Source organism: Sceloporus undulatus, chromosome 9 (assembly GCF_019175285.1).
Source record: "Sceloporus undulatus isolate JIND9_A2432 ecotype Alabama chromosome 9, SceUnd_v1.1, whole genome shotgun sequence".
In the NCBI taxonomy this organism is placed as follows: domain Eukaryota; kingdom Metazoa; phylum Chordata; class Lepidosauria; order Squamata; family Phrynosomatidae; genus Sceloporus; species Sceloporus undulatus.
Window position 1 is genome coordinate 12,007,685 of NC_056530.1, and position 13,266 is coordinate 12,020,950.

The 13,266-nt window shown below is 44.5% G+C and overlaps 1 protein-coding gene across 3 annotated transcripts in view; it reads left to right on the forward strand.

Moving 5' to 3' along the window:
* Positions 1 to 9,159: 9,159 nt before the first annotated feature.
* Positions 9,160 to 13,266, forward strand: part of MFSD2A (major facilitator superfamily domain containing 2A) — a 34,779-nt gene continuing 30,672 nt past the window's right edge. For all 3 annotated transcript variants that reach the window (XM_042440558.1, XM_042440559.1, XM_042440560.1), the window contains exon 1: positions 9,160 to 9,462. In XM_042440558.1, the coding sequence (XP_042296492.1) occupies positions 9,370 to 9,462 (93 nt within the window). In that variant the 5' untranslated portion in view covers positions 9,160 to 9,369. The remainder of the gene's footprint in view (positions 9,463 to 13,266) is intronic.

Below are 13,266 nucleotides of genomic sequence, written 5' to 3' on the forward strand. Positions count from 1 at the left end.
GAGCATGGAAAAGTTAGGTCTTGGGGACTACAACTCCCAAAGTCCAAGCCACCATAACCAGTAGCCATGCTGGGAATTGCAACCCATAAAGGTCATTTGTTCAAGTGGTATCCACCATGCAGGAGTACCATAATGAAGTCTGGGTGGTGCTAGCCTGAGGTCTGTAAAACCTGGAGCAATGATTTAACAATGGACAATGGCTTCCACATCAATGGGGCAAAATCAGTGTTTGCTTTTTGGAATACAGACACACATACATATACATATGCATATACATATACACATGCAATATTTTCAAGCTGTGGATGGTTGAATTTGTGGATAAAAACCGGCTTGGCTAAAGTACCCCAATCACTGAAAATCACTTGACCCTTCAGATTTGGTTGGAGTGCAACTTCCAGTAGCCCTAGCCAGCATAGCCAGTGATGAGGAATGCTGGGAACTGCAATCCAACAACATCTGGTGGGTTACATAATTCCCACCTTTGCTGTAAAGTCACAAGAAGTCTTACCCAACAACCCCCTGAAATCTTTGTTCTGCCAACCTACTGGCTTCTGAGTTATTGGCTGGCATTGCCTACATGCCTTTCTAGAATATCTTGAGAAGAAGGAGGGTTTGGAATGTGCTGAAAGAAAGAAAGAAAGAAAGAAAGAAAGAAAGAAAGAAAGAAAGAAAGAATAGGAAGCTAAACCATTCAGAACAAGAGCATGACCAGTGGGCAGTTTGTCCTGGGATTTTGGGGAGCCCAGAAAAGTACCTTTCTCAAGCTCTGTTCAGAATCCTACTTGGAGCTCATTCAAGCAACATAGTTATAGCATCTGCATTGTAGAATTAATGCAGTTTGACCCTTCTTGAATTGCCATGGCTCAAGAATCCTGGGATCTGTAGTTTTGTGAGACATTTAGCCTTCTCTGTCTGGGAGTTCCAGTGCTACAACACACTACACATTCCAGGATTCCACAGGATGGAATCACAACAGTTAAAACAGTGTCAAACTGCGTTAATTATGCAGTGTGGCAGCAGCCTATGTTTCCATGTTAGCCGCCATGGTTCCATCCTATGGAATCCTGGGGTTTGCCATTGGCTGAGCCATTAAAGTGCTCTGGCTGGGTTTTTAAAATATTCTTAAACTAAACTATTCTTAAAATAAACTGTCAATCCCAGCGCTCCATAGGAAAGAACTAGTTAAAATGGCACAACAACACTACAATCTAGGTGTGAATACTATCCAGTAGTATCCAGTGGTATCCAGAGGGCTCAATGGGTGTGTGTTAATCAGTTGGCCAGTCTAAGGACTTTATCACACACAGGCAAACTGGGGGCAAACTGGTTAAATCTCATGCAGAAACGGGATTTAAAAGTCCGCAAAACATTCAGACACGTTGATGTCAATGAGAAATAACGCAACATTAATCCGAACGGAAAGTCGACAAAATCCCCAACTTTTTACTTTCGGAAGCTCCCCAAAAATATAAATGAGCGGGTTTTGTTGACTTTGCATTAAGATTAATGTCGCGTTATTTTCTACCTTTGTGGGTTATTTTTACTTTCTGTTCAGGTTAACCCCGAACGTCATGTGAAACTTTAACTGGATTTCACTTTAAATCCAGTTTCTGCATGGGATCCATCCTAAGAATGCTTGTGTTATCACCCAACTATTGTTTACTTATTGGAATAACCAATTCTCTCTCTCTCTCTCTCTCTCTCTGTGTGTGTGTGTGTGTGCGCGCGCGCACGCATTTCGTACCCCTCTGACACCACTATTTACGCAATCCATCCACCAAAGCATGTGCACACACAACTCTGCCAAGTTAAGGTAACACTCCAAGAAAGCTGGGCTGTGTCCAAGAAAACTCACGCCACAATAAAACTGGTTAGCCTTTTAAGGTGCCACAAGACTCCTCATGGTTTTCTCTTCTCCTGCAAGAGTCTAGACCTTGAGAGTCTTGCCATGCCAAGAATGCCGCGGGGGTTGTATGACGGCATCAGTGCATCGACAAAGACTCGCCTGTTCCTCCTTTGCTTCATCATTGCAAGAGATGAGTGCTCAGTATTGGCTTCCTCAACAATTTCCACCACGTGGGAACGCAGCAAGAAGGATGGGTCTCTCAGGTTCATAAGCCGTCACACCTGGAGGAGCAAATCCTTAGAAATATGGAATGCTGTTACTAGAGAGGCTTGGCTTCCCACATTGCTAATTCTTTTTTGCTACCAAGGGAATATTATTATTATTATTATTATTATTATTACTCAAATAAAGTTCTCAACAACCCCACCCTAAGCCTCCAAGCTGCTGAGACGGAGATTTCCTTGTAATCCCTATTGTTAAAGAATTAAATTGGTTGAGCGTAGGAGTAATTCTGAGCAGACAAAAAGGCAAGGAGGGTAAAGTTAAGGAATGCTTTCTCTCCCTACCCGACCTCACCCTATCTTCCATTGCAACATTTCCCCATATTCTCCCCCCTTATCTGCTTTTATTTTAATTTTTTAAACAAATTAAAGAGGGAAAAACATGAAAATCATGATCGTGGCTGGAATTCTCTCGGCGACTTATGCTATCTTAACCAAGGCTCACGCAAGAGTAAGTCCTTTTTCAAGCATTACAAAAGGAGCCTTCTTGTACCAAAGAGGTTCTTGGCCCCTATGTATTGGGTCTAACTTGTTTTATTAACTTTAACTTTATTTTTAAAATTATTTGTATATTTAATTTCAGAACATTTCTGTGCTGCAGAAATAATCCAATCTGACACCGTTTTAATTGCCTCGGCGCAACACTATGGAATCCTGGGAATTGTAGTTTGTTGAAACATGAGTGCTCTCTTGACAAAGAAGGTGAACTCTCTCACAATACTACAGATCTCAAAATTCCAGAGCTTTGGGCCATGGCAGTTAAACTGGAATATTTCTGCAGTGCAGATGCAGCCTATACCTCTTTCAATTTATATATATATATATATATATATATATATATATATATATATATCAATCAGAATGGTTTACAGTAAAAACAAATAGAATACAACCTGTTGGTGAAAAGAATAAAACGTTCAAACAAGAAAAGCCACCGGAAAATATTGCATGAAAAAAAGGAGGAGTAAATGTCTGGTGGCATTCGCGGTCAGGGAAATGATCAAGTGAAAAGCTCGGATGAAACTGCATACCCTCCAACATTTCACAGAGGAAAACCAGGACATGTTTGGCCAAGTAACCTCACAGCAGGGTCAAGATTGCAAAAGTTATTAAGGAGGAAGAACACACAAACTAAGGCTGCTTCCACACAGCAGAATGGATGGAGTCTGATACCACTTTAACTGCCATGGCTTCATCCTATGAGACCCTTCTAGGGCCCTTGTAAGAGGAGGCTCATGATTCATGCAACTCTCATCTGCTCCCATTGCTGCTCTTATGGGCCTTCAAGTTGTCTCCATCTTACGGTGATTCTGCCCTAAGGTTTTCTTGGCGAGATTTATTCAGGATAGGTTTTTACTCTGCGAAACGGAGAGTAGGCCCAAAGACATCCTATGGATTTCTGCAGGGATCTGAAACCTAGTTTCCATAGTTCTAGTCCAATACAGTCGGGTCTCCATATCCATGGATTCTGCATCCACAGATTCAACCACCCATGGCTTGAGAATATTTCAAAATATTTCAAAAATAAGTCCCCCAAAGCAAACCATGATCTTGCCATCAGCAGAGTTTGAGTATTGGACTACAACTCTGAAGACCAGGGTTTGATTCCCAGCTTGGCCTTAGAAATGCAATGGGAGACCTTGGGCAAGTCACACACTCTCAGCCTCTGGGAAAGAAAATGGCAAACCTCCTCTCAGCAAATCTTGCCAAGAAAGCCCCATGATATGGTCGCCTTAGGGTCACCATGAGTTGGAACCAACCTAAAGGCACGCAACAACAACAAACTATTTTACTATGCAATTGTATATAATGAGACTTGAGCATCCATGGATTTTGGTTCCAAACCTCAGTGGATACCAAAGGCCCACCTTACCCCAACCATGATGCCTTTATTACTTGGGTCTAAATGGACAGATGTATGCATCCGCCAGCCCTCTCCTGCATGTTCCTGGCTTTCTGGTACGTTGATGTGTAAGGAAGAGCAACATGTATGCAAACGGTTTTGCGTTGACCCAGTGGGCCCAGTGGGCCCAGGCCCCAACTGGGCATAGATGGAGATGGACACCCAAGCTTTAAATACTAACCACTAACCACTAACAAAAATCAAACTTTCTTCTCTTTTAGTACACTTCACATTGAGATCTGCTGCACAGGCCAGAGTCTTGAAGAACAAAGATATGCAATTGGGTACAGAAGTTAGAATCATATACGACACACTGCATTCCCCATCACAATGTACGGATGCAAGGCCACATGCTAGATGAATGGACTATAATGGCTATGAATTTGCAGGAGCTAAGCAGAGCAGTGGAGGACAGGGAGTGCTGGGGATGGTTCATCCTTGTGGTTGCCATGGGTCGAGATCAACTTGGGGGTAGTTCACAACAAAACAATAACCAGAGCCCTAAAGGTGCAGGGCTATTCTTTGAGACTGCAGCTTGCCCCCAGAGACCTGGCAATCTTATGGGACTAAAAGTCTTGCTGGATGACCTTTCAGCCCTCAGGAGTTTCCGCACTCTGGTCCAAATGGTTGAGGTGTCACTTCTTCTCTTACTAGTACATGCTGTGACAAAATTCTCCTGCAGTTTAAGTTTCTAATCTGCACCTCGCTCAGTCAGGAAACTTTGGTTGCCCTCTTCTCTCTGCTGTCCTTCCATTGGCAGGCAAAGACTTTCTCTTTTTGTACTCCAGTATCTTTGGCATATATACTAACCTGACCTTTATTGACGGGGTTTAACGTCTTGAGTATTGGCTCTGTTTTCCTTCCAGCGGCAAAGCTGTTCCTCTGCCAAATAATTCACTGGTAGAGCCAGGAGTGGTTTGAGTGTTGGACTTTGACTCTGAGAACAGGGTTCCAATCCCCTCTTGGCCATGGAAACCCATCGGTTGACCTTGGGCATGTCACATTCTCTCAGCCTCAAGGAATGGCAATGGCAAACCCCACTGAAAAAACTTAAAAGAAAACCCTGTGATCGGTTCGTCTCAGGCTTGAAGGCAAACAATATCACATCAAGACCTCTCTTCTTGAGTTCTGCAAAAGTGCTGCATGCACTGGCTTTTGCAACAGGAAACAAGAGAGTTCCATTAGCTACTTCTAAACTAGCTCTTCAAAAATAGCTAAAATTGTGGGAAATGAATGTAAATATATACATATATTGGTTGTGTGCCTTCAAGGGGTTTCCAACTCATGGCAACCCTAAGGCGAACCTATCATTTTCTTAGCAAGATTTGTTCAGAGGGTGTTTGCTGTTACCATCCCCTGCAGCTGAGAGTGTGTGACTTGTCCAAAGTCTCCCAGTGGGTTTCCATGGCTGAGCTGGGATTCGACCCCTGAGGCACAGTGCACCACTCAAACCACTGTGCCATATATGTATATATGGGTGTCTCTAATGGAGCGTTCTTCCTATCTAGACTTCCCGTAACCATCTACAACGGAAACAGATTATCAGATATGTGCCGATGAGGAAATCTGTTCTTTCCTGTATTGCCAGGACTGGGTGACGTCTGCAGTCAGAATCAGGAGAGCCGGAAGTGATGGGAAGTTTCCAGAGTACAGAGGAAGCAAAATCTAGTTTAGTTTGGCTCGCTTCTGTGTTCCTTCCCTTCCACTTCCTTCCCTTTCTGTTCAGCATCACTTAGCAATAAATCCATGTTCTCTGTATCAAATATCTTCTTGGAGAGGCTGCTGGTCAGTGCCTTCCTTGGCTGGAGAAACACTTAGATCCACAGCAACCACTTTGGGAGAAAGGCGGCATGTAAATGAAATATAGTCGGCCCTCCATATCCACAGATATTTTTATCCACGGATTCAAGCATATATATAAATTCCCAAAAGCAAACCTTGATTTGGCCATTTTATATAAGCGACACCTTTTTACTAAGCCGTTCTATTTAATGGGACTTGAGCATCCACAGATTTTTGTATCTACGGAAGGTCCTGGAACAAAAAGCCAACAGATATCAAAACCTCACTGTAGTAGCAGCAGCAGTAGTTGTTGTTGTTATTATTATTATTATTATTATTATTATTATTATTACTATTATTATATCCCATTGATAAGATTGAGATAACGGTAAAAGAGGAAAATAAAACATTATAGTTTTATAACATTATATACATAAAGTATATATAAGGAATGAAAAGAGATATAAGATAAAGGTCTGATACCAACAGACAATCTTTAAGTTTCATAGGATACTTGAGTTTAATTTCTGAATTTTGGAAAACCAAACACGAGGAAATCAAGTACTTTTAGCACTAAGGCGGAACATATGAAAATTCATGCTAAACATTTTAATGTTTTAATCCATTAACGTAGTGTCTTAGATGTATCTAGTTTGTCTTTTGTTTGTATAATCTGATCATTCGCTGCTGGCTATATGTACGATTGTCTATTGTTTTACTGTATATTGTTTTACTGTTAGGTTAATGATACGTCGCCAGTCTTAAAATTTTCCTCTTGTTCGACTGTGTGCCCTTGGCAGGCTTTTACTTGTACATTTTTGTTTGGTATATACGGTGCCTTGTAAACCTGTGGTGCTTTATAAATAATCATAAACATAATAATAATAATAATAATAATAATAATAATAATAATAATAATAATAATAATAATGGATTTTTTTTAATCCACGGATTTTATCAAGTCTCCACAGTTCGAAATATTCCCAAAAATATAAATTCCAAAAAGCAAACCTTGATTTTTGCCATTTTATAGAAGGGACACCATTGTACTGTGGCATGGGACACAGGCACCCACAAATTTTGCTCTCCACGCAGGGTCCAGGAACCAAACTCCAGACAGATACCACCGTACCTAAAATTAAAAATGAAATTAAATAAAGACCGTGAGATGATGGAACAACTGCTAAAGAACTAGAGCTTCCATGTGGGAGAAAAAGCGTGACGCCCAACGGAAACTCAGAAAGACGTCGATGTGATCAAACGTGAGCAAGAATGTGCCCTCTAAGCCTCAACAGGTGCAAAGAGCACCGAATGCGATCGCCACGACCCCGAAGAATAATGCCCCAGAGATACCCCCCCAAATTGTTTTCTCCCTAAGAAATTCTTATGCTCAAATTCTTACGCTCAGATCCAGCTGTCATGGAAATCCTAGTTCCTGCGTTTAACCACCTTCTAAGGTGTCCGATTTCTCTACATGGAGAATACGCATGGATATATTGCGCCGGCCATAATTCGGAGAGGATAATCCATACAGAGAAGCAGGAGCCAGAAGGCTATGCCTATGCTCTGATGCTACACATTCCTAAAATTCCATAGCATTGAGCCGTGGCATTTAAAGCGGTGTCAAACCGCGTTATTTCCGCCTTGCGGACGCAGCCTACGATGACAGATCGCCTTTGCAATCCATAGTCAATATCATTAGGAACTGGCAGCCAGACCTTTCAAGCTGCTACTCAGTGAGAGACTATAAGTGCCATAGTTCTGTCCTATGGACTTTCCAGATTTGCATTTTAGTGAGAGGTTTTAAATTCTGGGTTGCTGTAGTTTGTTGTGGCTCCGCTCCATTCCGGAGAGTTCTGGCGCCGCAGCAAACTACAAATCCCAGGATTCCATAGCATTGAGCCACGGACGTTAAAGCGGCGTCAAAAGTTGCATTAATTCTGCAGGTTGCCGGAAGAACAAACTACAAATCCCAGCATTCCTTAGCATGGACCCACGACAATTAAAGTGGGATCGAAGTGCATTAATCTTGCAGTGTTGCAGCATCCTCTGTGCGAAAGCTCTGGTGCCACAGCAAACTACACATCCCAGGATTCCGTAGAGCAATTAAAGCTGGGTCAAACGGCATCAGTTCTGCAGTGCAGATGCAGCCAGTGAGGCGGCTGCCTCGGGTGACAGGTCCCAAAGAGCAAAAAGCGCCACGCATCTTGTCCTTGATTCCTCTGAGTTACCTTTGCCCCTCTAAAACTGCCACCTGTCTCTCAGGTGAGATAAGGGCTATCACCTTTATAGCCAGCATTGACCAATTCAATTGATAGTCAGGCCACCTTTCGAACACAGAGCAACCAGAGGTGACCTCATCCCTGCCCAAAGGTAAGGGTCAGACCTACTTTTGTGTGTGTTTGAGGCAGGAAAGAAAAGCTCTGCCTGCAAAGGGATCTTGCCTTGCTGGCTGGAGGGAGGGGATACTGGGAACTGCAGTCGAGAAAAATAACTCCCTCAAAGTCCATTGTGCTGGGAGCTGCCGTCCAGAAAAAAATAAATGTCCTAAGCAATGTCTGCAAAGGGATTTTGTAGCACCTTTGAGACTTTGCCATGCTGGTTGGAGTGGGGATACTGGGGGTTGTAGTCCAATAAATTAACTTCCTCGAAGTCTATTGTGCTGGGTGCAGAATGCTGGAAGGTACCATCCAGGAAAAAAAAGTAACTTTTGTAAGTCTGGGCAGAGGATACTTGGAGCTGCAGTCCAAAAAACAATAACTTCCTTACAGTCTATTGCACTGGGTGCAGGATTCTGGGAGTTGCCATTCAGAACAGTACCTTTCCTAAGCTCTGCCATGCTGTCTGGGTGGGAATACTGGGAGTTGCAGTTCAGAAAAAAAATAAAGCCCATAGTGCTGGGAGTTGCCATTCAGAACATTACTATTCCTAAACTCTGCCTTGCTTTCTAAGTGGGGATACTGGGAGTTGCAATCCAAAAAAATAACTTCATTAAAGCCCATTATGCTGGGAGTTGCCATTCAGGACAGTATCTTTCCTAAGCAATGCCATGCTGTTTGAGTGGGGATACTGGGAGTTGCAGTCCAGGACCAAAACCCAGCTGCTCCAAACTCTGTCTGGAGCAGAAAAGGCTTAACTCAGAGGGGGCGGGGCGAGGAGGGTTTGCCAGGCCCCGCCCCCTAAGGCGCGGAGCCAATGAGGTGACGCTACCCAGGTGGGTACGTCGGGGGTGTAGCGCGTCGAAGCTTCCGATTGGCTAAAGTATTTTTGGGGCGGGGTGCCTCCCAGCAGAGTGGAGGGGGCGTGGCCTTGGTCGCCCGCAGGCCAATGAGGTGCGATCCTGAGCCAGCGAGCCGTTCATTCATTCTTCTGGCTCTTCGGGCGGCGGTCGCAGGAAGGCATTGGAACTTAGCAGCGGCGACGATTGGAGGCGGCCTTGTTGCCGCTGCGGGACGGAAACGGGCTTTTTCCCGCCACAAACAGACAAAGAGGCCAAGGAAGGCTGAGGAAGGAAGGGAGTTGTGTTGTTCTTGTTGCAATCTTGTCTCCCATTCATGGCCAAAGGCGAAGGAGCCGAAAGCGTGGCCTCGGCGGGGCTTTTGCAGCCCAGCATCCTCAGGCAGGAGGAGCTCCGGAGGAACCCCAAGGTAACCCTGGAGGAGGAGGAGCCACTTGGGGGGATACGTTTGCCTCTCCATCTAGCTATCTATCTATACGTTGGTTTATAGGTATCTACATGTGCATTTGGGTCTATATCCATGTGTGTGTATATGGGTGGGTATTGGAATGTGGGTGGGGGATATATATATATATCTTTGTATGTGTGTGTTTGAATGTGTGTGGATATATATACACATTGTATATACTTTTGTCTCTCTATATATGTGTGTGTTTGAATGAGTGTGGATATATATATATGTGTGTGTGTGTGTGTATTGGAATGTGTGTGTGTATATATATATACTGTATATTATATATGTGTGTGTGTGTGTGCATGTGAGTTGGAATGTATGTGGGGATATAAACATATATATGTGTGTGTGTCTCTCTCTATATATATATATTTGTGTGTGTATGTATACATATGTGTGTCTGTATGTATGTGTATATATATACACACATATGTTTACACACACAGTGAAATGCACACACAAAATATAGACACAAATATGTGTGTATGTGTGGATCTAAAATGTGTGTGTGTATATATACATATGTGTGAGTGTATATATGGTGGAAATACATATTTCCCTATGTGCCTGAGTATATATTTTGTATGACTCTGTGTGTATGTGTGTGTGTGTATAGAGAGAGAGAGAGAGACGTGTATTAAAACGGACGTGAAAAAGGACTTGAGGACTTAAACTTTAATAGTAGTAGTAGTAATAGTAAGGAGCCCTTTTCCAAAGACTGCGTAGGAGAAAACTGCCAAGGAGATCTGGTCCGCTTCCAATTCGGATTAATCCATGATTCGTCTCTCCCCCCCCCCCCCACAATTGGGGGGAAGAGGCGTGTAACTCGCGTGTCAGCCCGTGGTTTGCTGTTCCCACGTGCAGCCCATACACGGGAGTCCTCTGAACCTCGTGGATCCGGATCAGGAAGGAAGAAAGGCCTTTCTTTCTATCGGAAGGAGGAGAGCCCTTGGAAGGGGAGCGCTTTCCCTTTCCCTCCCTCTGAACCCGGATCGTAACGTGTGAATGCGGCCGATGCGGGCTCAACGCGAAGGTCCTCCCTCTCGCCGCCTTAGCTCCTTATAAAAGTTGGGAAGGAAGGCTCAGAGGCCTTGACACGCGTTCTGGCGGCTCCCACTGGCTTCCATCAAGGTTTGCACGGGTGTACCGTGTGAATGGGGCTGGAAAGGGTTGGGGGGGGGCCAACCAAATCCGGCATGGAGGGATCCCCCTTTTCATTTCCAGCCCTGAGTGGGGAAGTTGGGTCTTGCACGGGAGTCTCCCCGCATCCTGACGTTCCTGGCGACGACACGTGTCAGCCCTCAAGTTCATTCATTCTCAATGGAAGGGCAAACTTGGCTTAAAGGAGCCGCTTCCCCTTTTCTGGTGGGTTTCCCTTTTGGGAGGATCTTTTTCATTCTCTGTTTCACCAGCAGAGGGCCTCTCCTCCTGCATCTTCACTGTGGACCTGATGCGCTTTCATACCGCTTTAAGTGCTGCAACTCCATAATACTATATTATCATTCTCTTGGGATGTGTAGTTTTTGCAAGCGCCTCATTTTGACCGCAATGCAGGCAACTTCATTTCATAACAGAGCTCAGATGTAACCAACTACAAGTCACAAGTTACAAAGAACTCAACTCAGCGATTTACAAATAACACAGTTGCAAAGAACTGGAAACTAGTTGCAAGCCATTGGGGCATGTGCAGCCTTGCTTCCTGGGAGAGGAGGAGGAATACCACATGGCCCCAGTGCTGGCTTCCCTTGTTCCTGGGAGACAAAGAGTCTTAAAGTCTCTAGGGAGTAAAATGGAAACTCCGTTGTGTTGCGGTTGTGTGCCTTCGAGTCATTCTGCCTTACGACAACCCTAAGGCCAACCCATCATGGCAAGGTTTGTTCAGAGGAGGCTTGCCATCGCATCCCCATGAGGCTGAGAGAGTGTGACTTGCCCAAGGTTGTGTGTATTGTGTGCATATAAGTCATTTCTGGCTGATGGTGTCATTAAGGTGAGCTTATCATGGGGCTTTCTTGGCCAGAGTTGTTCTGATGAGATTTGCCCTTGCCTTTCCTGAGGCTGAGAGAGTGTGACTCACCCAAGGTTAACCAGTGGCTTTCATGGCCGAGTTGGGAATCGAACCTCGGTCTCCAGAATCGTAGTCCAACACTCAAACCACAATGCTATTCAACCTTATATACATGCAAATGTTGCAAAAAACATCAAAATCCCTAACACATCTCCTCCCAAGCATTTCAAATAGAGAAACACAGTCTATAGTACAATGCACACTTTGGGCACGTGTGCACCAGCGGTGTTGCAGTACGTGTTTCTCTCCTCCTTTGCCCGACCCACCTTTTTCCTTCCCACCCTGCTTCTGAAGAAACCACCCCAGATGTTCTCCTTCTGCAAAAACGCAGCTGGGCTTGCTGACTCGATCTCTTTGCACGCATCAACCAGCCCACTCTTTGCGACACTGTCCCTGTTCCTCCCCATTTTCCAGCTTTCGGGACACTTCTCTATCACTTTGGGGACACTTCTCTTGGAAAAGGAGGTTCGATATGGTTCTGATCCCTCCCTTCCCAGTTAGGTTATTGGTCAGGGAGTGATGGGACTGCCAGGCCGGCCATGTGGAGAGTGGGCTTCATCCTTTGGTTGCAAGCTTTGCAATTCGGATTATATACGTATTATTTGTTGCTGGTGGTTCTTTGTGCGTAGGATGCAAGATGCAACAAAAGGGGGCGTGGATTGATTTGTGGAGGATGGATCTGCCAGTAAGTCCTAACTAGAAGTGGCTGGGGATTCTGGGAGTTTCTTTCCCCTCATTTGTCATGAGTAAACTGCACATGAAGCAGGTAGTAGAGACAGCTGCGATTCTTGGCAGAGAGGTTTAGTGCAAGAGCAGCAATAGTTGTGATGGCACATGCAAACCAGATGGGTTGTATGGTACTTTGTGGAGGATGGAGCTACTAGTAGTTCCTAACCAGAAGTGGTTGGGGATTCTGGGAGTTTCTTTCCCCCTCCATCTCTGATGAGAGTGTGTGACTATACATGAAGCAGGTGGTGGAGACAGGTGCGATTCTTGGAGAAGTGAGACTCAATAGCAGCAATACTTGTGGCAGAACTTGCAAACCAGCTGGAGGATTTGTGGATTATGGAGCGACCAGTAGATCCTAACAAGAAATGGGTGGGGGTTCTGGGAGTTTCTTTTTTTACCCTAGTTTCTCATGAGTGACTGCAAATGAAGCAGGTGGTAGAGACAGATGTGATTCTTGGCAAAGGGATGCGACTCAATAGCAGCAATATTTGTGGTAGCGGCACTTAACAAACCAATGGGTTGTATGTAGCTGTGCATCATTTGCGGAGGGAAACCACATTGTAGGCGTACTCTTGCAGCTGGCTAGAGATGCCGCTTGCAATTTTTTATCCCAGGTTGCATCCGCACTGTGGAATTAATGCAGTTTGACCCTGCTTTAATTCCCATGCCTTTATCCTATGAGGCTTTGTATTTTGTTGGGGCACCAGATCTCTCTGATAGAGAAGGGTAAACGTCTCAAAAAACTACCAGTCCCAGAATCCCATTGCATTGAGCCATGGCAGTTAAAGTGGTGTCAAACTTGGTGATTCCTGCCGTGCGGATTCAGCCCCAGTATTGGACCTAAGCCTGGAAGGTAGCATTTTTTGAGCATTGGTGGGTTAAACTCGATAAACAACATCCCTATGAGGTTGGTTAGTCTGAAAGAATATGATTGGCCAAAGATCACCCAACAGTCTGAACCTACA